This window comes from Phodopus roborovskii, unplaced genomic scaffold (genome assembly GCF_943737965.1).
Source record: "Phodopus roborovskii unplaced genomic scaffold, PHOROB, whole genome shotgun sequence".
NCBI classification, from domain to species: domain Eukaryota; kingdom Metazoa; phylum Chordata; class Mammalia; order Rodentia; family Cricetidae; genus Phodopus; species Phodopus roborovskii.
In genome coordinates, this window is record NW_026126410.1 from 39,881,615 (window position 1) to 39,890,482 (window position 8,868).

The 8,868-nt window shown below is 48.3% G+C and overlaps 1 protein-coding gene across 2 annotated transcripts; it reads right to left on the reverse strand.

Moving 5' to 3' along the window:
- Nucleotides 1-117: 117 nt before the first annotated feature.
- Nucleotides 118-8,650, reverse strand: Ropn1l (rhophilin associated tail protein 1 like). 2 transcript variants are annotated; one of them, XM_051182610.1, is made up of 5 exons: nt 8,396-8,649; nt 6,200-6,323; nt 4,774-4,935; nt 2,013-2,188; nt 118-290 (listed from the first exon to the last, which is right to left on the reverse strand). In XM_051182610.1, exons 1-5 carry the CDS (start codon nt 8,524-8,526, stop codon nt 227-229), a joined length of 657 nt encoding a protein of 218 aa, XP_051038567.1. In that variant the 5' UTR covers nt 8,527-8,649; the 3' UTR covers nt 118-226. The 2 variants fall into 2 exon arrangements, with proteins under 2 accessions (XP_051038567.1, XP_051038566.1); XM_051182609.1 differs by lacking the exon at nt 118-290 and adding an exon at nt 710-818 and having other exon boundaries at nt 8,396-8,650.
- Nucleotides 8,651-8,868: the final 218 nt, after the last annotated feature.

Sequence of the window (8,868 nt, forward strand, 5' to 3'; positions counted from 1 at the left end):
AATTCTTGTACCACTCTGAGGTTGCCAGCTTTATGGTCCTTCCAAGACACAGTGAGACTAAGTGGGCCCCTGGCACACTACAGTGCCAATGAGAAAAACTCACACGTCACACAGAGGTCATTAATGACAAGCTGTATTTGGCGCCAAGGTTTTCAAACGCACTGCGTTAAATGTGTTCCTCTCTGTATTAATGGTCTACTCTTCGGAGTTTTCTCTTCAAGGGTTCCTATATTGACTTTTTTCCAGTGTAGAAGTCCGAAAGTCCTATCATGCCATTCTTTCTAGATTCTCTGAATGGAAAACAGATAGAGATGCTATCAGGAATGTAATTTAATCTTTACAGGGTTCGATTTATCCCACCAGGTTATCCCAAACACTGGGTATTTCTGATGCCTCACCATACTACTGCCAACCAGCAACAGTTCTGAGCAGAACAACTCTATTTTCTTGTGCAACAATGAATGTTTATTTCCAGGTAAAACACCGGTTCTTATGTTAAGAAGTGGGCTGGCAAAAGTTGCACAGGGTACACCACACCGTGCTTCTCGTGACAGCCAGTGACCATTCTAACCTTCCCATGCCTCCCACAGTAATCTCTGTTGCCCACCCCAGCCCATAGGCCAGAGGGAACCAGGTCTGCAGAGCCCACATGGCTTGCTGTGCCTCAACAGCTAAGACAGATCACATATAGCATCACTATCCACAGAGGTGCGGCTATCAGATGCTCTCAGAACCAAGCAGATGGCAAATGAGTGAATGGATGGATTGTGGGGTAGAGCAATGAACTCCTACTTGCCAGACATGAGCAATGGCTCCTTCTGTAAAAGAGAAGCCTAATGAACCAGGGGATGAGGGAGGAGCAGGAGAGGCAGGAGCAAGCAGCCCAGGCAGCCTGGCCTGGCCTAGCACCATGGGCCATGCTGTCCAGGATTGGTGCATTCTAAACACTCGAAGACAGCTGGCTGGGAGATCACAGTACACCCAGCACATGCCTTGCTTAGGCCTGGCATATGGTTACCTAGGCAGCCGGGTCTGGCCCATTAGGCTTCCCTGAACCAGAACAGTTGGAATTTTCCAGGGTGGGTGCAAATGGGGATCCAGTGAGACAAGCTGGGTCCCCCTTTCTCTTCAGCCCCTCCCTCTAGGGTCATGCACCCTGACCACCTCCCCACCCTTGCCCAGCAAGCACACGTGGCAAGCCACAGAGAATCCTTTTGTCCCCTAGTCACCGCTGCACACTGGCTTCTGCCAACTCCCCTTGGCTTCTATACTTGGCTTCGCTGTCAGGCCCCTTCCCCTCCACAACCCCACACACTGTCAGGGAGCCACTCCCAGGGGTAACTGACATATCAGGAAAGAACCTAACCTCCCCACACAGAAGCCACAGCCCTCCACACCAAGACGACAGAGCTCCCACATCCACAGGGCACAGGAATGGAACCATCCAGAGGGGGATACCTCGGGTCACCTACTGTAGAGAGAAGACACCAGCCCTAGGCAGCCATGAGTATAAAATCACCTCTGCTCGGACTTTGCATTCTATCAATGCCAACAGCATGGAAATACAGTATACAGTGTGCAGATGCCATGTGCCAGCTCCTCAACCCGCAACTGTTGTGAGTGACATCAGTAACACTGTGGGTAACTTGGCATCCGTGGGCTACCGTCAGGCTGCCCACTGGTGGCAGCCTAAGCTTCATGTGTGAGGCTAATGCCACCAATGTCACTTTTTCACAAGCTATTGTTAAAAATTATCTGACAGTGCATGCTAGGATTGAGCCCCTCCAGCGACAGGACAGTCCCTCCCTCTAAATCTAGGAGATGGAATCTAGGTCCTGCCCTGTCTGACACTGAGAGGGCAGAGCTACGGCTCTTCAGCTGGTGGCCCCTGGCAGGCAGCTGCCCTTGGACTCACTGTTTGCCTTCCACCAGGGGTGAGTTCTCAGTAAAGAGAGGTGGAGGGCAGAGATTCTCTAACTCAATATGCCTAAAACCCCGAGAGCTGTACTTACGACTTCTCTTTTAGAGTGGCAAGATAGGTCTCGGTATCCGAGGCTGAGAGCTCTGGGTCCAGTGAAGACAAGTACTGGTAGATGTGGGAGAAAGTATCAAAGGGAATCTGAGCAGGCCCGCCCTCTGGGTCAGCAGTGAGGATCTCACACACATTCTTCATGGCAGTGTTCAGTGTCTAGGCAGGGAACGCGACAAGCATGGGGCACAGTCACTCCTGGAGTCAGAGATTTCAATGCAACACCATTGACAGAAAGGCAAACGTGCTCTGCAGACATTTTTCAGAGAGTATTCTCTATCTCAGAGAAGAGATCCAGGTGGATGTGTAGCTTCCACAATGCAAAGCAAGAAGTAAGGATGCAATTGACCAGTGAATTCATGCACTTTATACCAAAATGGGGATGACTGCCATAGACAAGCGTACTAGCTGTTTTTGTGTGTTAACTTGACACAAACTAGAGTCAACAGTGAGGAAGGAGAATCAGTTGAGGAAATGCCTCCAGGAGGTCCAGGTGTGAGGCATTTTCTCAACTAGTGATCAATGAGGAAGGGCCCAGCCCATGGTAGGTGGTGCCATCTCTGGGCTGCTGGTCCTGGGTTCTAAAAGCAAGCAGGCTGAGCAAGCCATAGAGAGCAGCTCCTCCATGGTGTCTGCATCAGCTCCTGCCTCCATGCTCCTGCCCGGTGTGAGCTCCTGTCCTGACTTCCATCAATAACGAATAGCCATGGGGAAGTACAAGCCAAATGAACCCTCTCCTCCCAACTTGCTTTTTGGTCATGGTGATTCCTGGAAGCAATAGAAACCCTAAGACAATAAGATATCAATTTTAACCATGAACTTTGTCCGTGTGGTTCTGGGTTTGGAATCCAGCACCATTTAACCATAAACTTTAGTCACTGCAGTTCTACCAGATCCAGAAACATACTGTTCACCAAGCCAGGGGACACAGAGAACAAGTGCCCACCAGAGCTGTCCTGTGTGACTGGCAGGACAGATGGCCCTGTGCCTTCGTCAATGCCCTGATGCTGTTTTCCACCTCACTCACACAGAAGGCTTCGGGTCTCTGTCCCTTCAGAGAACCTCAGTTAGCTGGACTATAAGGGCTCCTAGGAGATGCTTATGACCACAGAGTGTACGCATGCATGCTAAGGCAGAAAGCAGCAAACAAGAACTTAGAAGGGACTTGGTGACAGCTCCACAGCGTCCGAAGGGACACGTGCCAGCAGGCAATGGGCCACCACTCATTTCTTCTGTGGCACTGGATCCCCAGCTGATAGTGACATTTCTGGAACTTGTGGGATCTTTAGGTGGTGGGATAGAGCTAGAGGAAGTGGGTTTCTGAGAGGGCACAGTTGAACCTGAAGTCATAGTTTTCTGATCTGTGTCTGGCACCTAAGAGAATTAAAGGTGAGCAGCAAGGTCAGTGCCCAAAAAATGACCTAGGTTAGGCAACAACAAGGAACCCTCTGTGTCCAGTTTGCTTTTTTGTTTTTGTTTTTTCCGAGACAGGGTTTCTCTGTGTAGCTTTGAAGCCTGTCCTGGAACTTGCTCTGTAGACCAGGCTGGCCTTGAACTCACAGAGATCCGCCTGCCTCTGCCTCCCGAGTGCTGGAACTAAAGGTGTGCACCACCACCGCCCAGCTCCAGTTTGCTTTCTTGATATAAATTTATTTCCTAAGGACAATGCAATACAAAAGAAAATAGAACTTGGTTGTTTTGACTTAGTCATGTTTGAAGATAAAACACTCCATTCTTTACAAAATACCGCCACCTAGTGTCACTCAATGTATGCATCTCAGACTGGAGAGGTGGCACAGAATAATTCATAAATCATGAATTGCTCCATTCTTTCTCATTGCTGTCATCAAACTTTCAAGCTTATTTTAGGGGCATAGCAATCAGCATTAATCCCAAATGTCAGGTATTAATTCCATGCTACGAAAATGTTAATTTCAGAGTTCCCAGTGATCTTGGTGACACAGTTCCTCTAATAACTAATCACATTTGACTTTGTGTTTCCAGGGAATACCCCACTGGGCAGCACAGCCTCTGTGAGGACATTTGTTTTGTCCAAGCCTCAGCACAAAGAGCCCAAGGACTGACCAAATACCATGTACCCACACACTGCTGGCTGGGCATGTGGCCACCAGCCTGACGCATACATGCCTTCTCTCAAGGGCCATAACTGCCTGCTGGAGCCCAGGCTGCAGCATATCCTCTCACCTGGCCTTCACTTAGGCTCAGGCTCATCACACTCTGGCCTCACAAGGAGGCTCCAACCACACCTAACCACCTCATGCCTAAGTCCCAGGCTCACAAACTCTATTGGTCCTGAACTGAGGACTATCCAGCCAATCAAGCATCCTGCGGTTTTATTCCTAAATCCTTGGCGTTACAATGTAATGGCAGCAAAGTTACACTGTTCTAGTTATTAATACTGGATAGTAAGTCAAATGCAATGGGATTTTATATCTCTTCCCACGGATGAAAACTGTTAGCAGCTGTGAAAATTACACTGTTCATTAAAATAACTCATTGGTGTGTCCCCTTTAAACACCTGAATATATTCTAAGAGTAGCCATGTGTTTGTTCTGCTCTTACCGTCTTTTGAGTCGAGGTCCCCATCCCATAACTGAAGTCTGGAAAAACATTTTTTCTGAAGTATAGTTTTTTAAGCCCAAATTATTTTTAAGTCAGGCATATAATTATACAGATCATGAGAGAATGACTATAATATTAAGATGCTATTTGTAGGTACATACCCCACCCAGAGAGCTACATCCAAGTGCTAAAAATTTTATCCACTCAATTTTGTCATCAGATGGATCCAGTTCCAGGAGAGCTCTGAACTTTTCTACTGGCAGGCACAAATTTTTCCACTTCTTCTCAAGATCTGATAAATCCACGTACTGTTTGTGGCTACACTGTTTAGAAAACACAATATGACATGCTCAGTGTAAGTAGAAAAAGCGTGTGAAACCAAAATGATGCTTCTGAGGACTTGAGACTTACACCGTGTGCATGGGGTATGCGGGTTGTATGAGGGGGGACTGTGTCTATCCTGATGATGAAAGCTTGGAGGGAGACAAGGACAGGGAGGGGCAGCTACATGGGTATTAGCGACATTGAAAGAGAGAAAAGACTAGAGGGAAGGCTCAGTGGGCAACATGCTTATCGCTCAAATGCCCACCTAAAAAGCTGTGTGCAGTGGCATATTCTTTAAAGTCTGGGGTCACATTCTCTCTCTCATACACACACACACACACAGAACATATACATATACTAGACACACATTGAGAACATGTTCATACACTAGACACACACACACAAATTAACTTCAAAGCCAGAGCACTATGTTCATCTGTGATCCTAGAATACAGGAAGTTGAGACAGGAGGGTCATCTCAAGTTTGAGGAAATCCTGGACTATATCAAAGTTCCTGTTCCAAAAAAAATCTAGAGTATGAGAGCTGGAGGGATGGCTCATTGGCTAATAGCACTCACTAGTCACTCTGCCACTCTTCCAAAGGACCCGGGTTCAATTCCCAGCACTCACATGATAGTTCATAACTGTCAGTAACTCCAGTTCCAGGGGATGTGGCATCTTCACACACACATGCAGGCAAAAACCCCAATGTACATTAAAAACAAAAACAAAAAAACAAACAAAACTGGGCTGGTGTAATGTAATGGCTCAGCTGTTAAGAGCACTGATTGCTCTTCCAGAGGTCCTAATTCAATTCCCAGCGCCCACATGGAGGCTCACAATCATCTATAATGAGATCTGGTGCCCTCTTCTAGAATAATGGTGAACATGCAGATAGAGCAGTCATACATATAAAATGAATAAAGACTTCCTAAAAGTAAAAACAAACAAACAAACAAAAAAACAAACAAACTATAAAGTATGAAGCGTATTTGTCAGTCTTGTTGGTCTCTGGTACACACACACACACACAGAGAGAGAGAGAGAGAGAGAGCACACGTACCTGTATACACACAAACATATCCATACTCATATTCACAAAACAAAAGTAAAACCTATACAGGAAAATCTAGTTATTGGGGTTCTTTCCAAGAAAGTCATCTTTAAATGTGACAGGGCAGGCCTGGGGACAGTGCAGCTGTCCCAGTGTTGCAAGGGCACAGCACGGTAACAGAAGCATGGGCAGTTAAAAGGTTCACCCACCTGCTTGTGCAGGACTTTCAGAAGTCCCTGGGTCAGGCCTGTGTCAGTCTTCTGCGTGGCCACGGGCATTTCGATTCTGTCCTTTACAGGAAGTGGGTCTCCTCTGGACAGGGCTGAAAAGTACCTGCAGTGAGAGACATCACTGAAGAGTGTCAACACACAGGCAGCTCCCAAAGCATGCAGTGGGACACCCCAGAAAACGTGGCGGGAGCGCCCAGGGCCAGCTGCAAACAGCGATCCCCTGGACCTTTACTGGTTTCTCACAGCAGACCTGGTGATTGATATCAGAGTCTCCCAGAAGCTCCAGGTGACAGAGAACTCAGGTGGGAGCCAGGAGGACCTCACTGAACTGTGCTCATCTAATTGTTGGCCTCTGTCCCCCTCCCCCAAGAACTTTGACAATGTGGACAAAGGGACCAGAATCCAATGTTATGCTACATCACTTTTTAAAAAATATCTTTATTTTTAATGTTTATATTAAATATGTATATATACATAGTGTCTGCATGTGGGTAGGGCGAGTGAGTGCAGATGTCCTTGGAGTCCATAGGTGCCAGATGCCCTGGAGTTGGAGCCACAGACCACTGTGAGCTGTGTGACATGGGCACTAGAAGTTTAACTCGGGTCCTTTGGAAAAGCAAGCAAATACTCTTAACAATGGTGATTCATCTTTCCAGGGCCCCATGCCTAAGGCTACTCATTTTTTGACAGCTGCTTCTGAGATACTACATTAAACATTTAGGCATACAAAGGTCACCTACTTCCCATTTTCCATCCACCTCAAATCTGGCCAGGTTCTTCCCCTTCATTGTTCCTTTCAAGGACTGAAAATCCTTAGGTGAGAGGCAAGTACAGAAATGGCTCCTCCTGGCAACAATTCGAGAGTGAACTCATATCAGGGTTGGCCAGAAGTGGGTGGGGTGGGGAGGCGTGCCAGGCAGGATCTCGGGCCACAGTTGTGAACCAAACCAAAGAACTTGTGTTTGTGGGGTGGGATGACACATGAAACTGAGCATCAGGGCAACAGGTATGTATGAGTCACCAGAAATAATGTAATCCTGTAGCACAGGTGGACGCGGACAGTGGAGACAGTAGACCAAAAGAAATGCTGTCCTCTCTTCCCTCACCCCTTAGGGTCAACTCCGCCTATATGGATAACACTTGTGTCCCTCTGAGGACAGACATGAGAAATGCAGAACTCTGGCTAAAGGCTAAAGTTGTTCGCCCCCACCAGTCAAAGAAACCATGAAGTCCTTGAGTAAGCCCTTCAAGTTACAAAGTGTCATCAAATGGGCTGGAGTGAGGGCAGGGTCTTCGAATACTGTACATAAACTTGTATTGAAAAACAAAAACAAAACAGCCCTTGTCTTTCCTAAGGACTCCACAATGCTTAAAGCCAGGGACCACAATATTGTATAGGGGACGTTCCAGAACAAAGGGCAGGTGCTGGGTTCACTGGTCACCCTGATGGAGTTAAGTCCAGGCCCTGTCCCCTGAAAACTGCACGTGGTACTCTACATGGCAAGTGTCTTTGCACAATGAAGGCCTTTAGATGGGGGAAATTATCGCCAACAAACTGGATGGATCCTCAGGAGAGGGGGAGGGAGAACCCGTGGGTGCACAAGGGCCATTAGAATGCAGCTCTGATAAGCAGCTGGTCTCCCCAAAGCTGTTCCAATCGCCCCTCCAGCTTTAGCCGATTTGGGGCACTTTACCTCCAGAACTGTTAAAGATAAATGTCAGTTGTTTTAAAGCAAGTGAAGTTGTTAAAACAGCCGAAAAGAAATGAATCCGCTCTAGCTATATAGTTCAGAGAAAGTTACAAAATTTGGCTAAAAGTACTTAATTCTGGTGATTTAAAGAGTGACTAAGAGCTCTCTAGTAAAACCAAAAGAACGAGAGGTAAGATGATAATGGTATGGTCCCGGAGAGCGTTTTCGTGTTTTTCACGTTCATGTGTTAAGGTTTGTTAGCTGTGAGCAGAGCTGTGCAATTTTCCTGGATGACAGACAGCCTTTGCATACTTCAACCTGGGGAGGAGGTGGCGCAAGCACATTGTTCTAGACGGGTTCATTTATAAACGTCCCCGTGACTGATTTCTCCTTTAACTCAGAGGGGCCACTTTTCTGCCCACGGTTGTTCTGTAAGCTTTAGTCTACACGCACAGCCGAGGTGCCTGAACCGGCCGGCGCTTACCCCGCCGACCACTGCAGCACGTCCAGTGGCTGCGTACGGATGGCAGCCTTGGTGAACTGCTTCAGGATGTCGGGCAGCTCCGGGGGGATGTGGATCTGCTGCGCGCAGAACATGGTGTCGGGCAGCGGCATCGCTCTCGGCAGAGCGCGGCGGCCAGCGACGATCCGATCCGGTGTGCTGCGGGGAGGAGGCAGGGGTCAGCGCGGCAGCCGGTCTCCGCTTCTTACCGGCTCCTCTGCGCGCCTCGGGGGTACTGAGCCCAACCGCCCTCCGCCCAAGAGCGCGCGATTGTGGCGTGCGGTATCCAGGCAACCGGAGCTGCGCAGGCGCACAGCCTCGGCAAGCGAAGGGTGGACTGGAGCCCTGGTCGCGTGACCAGAGGCTTAGCCCGCCCAGGGGAGAGAAAGGGCTTGTTTTCCTAAAATACGGAGTTCGAGCCGGTCTGGACCCGCAGGAGGTCGCCAGGGTGCCTC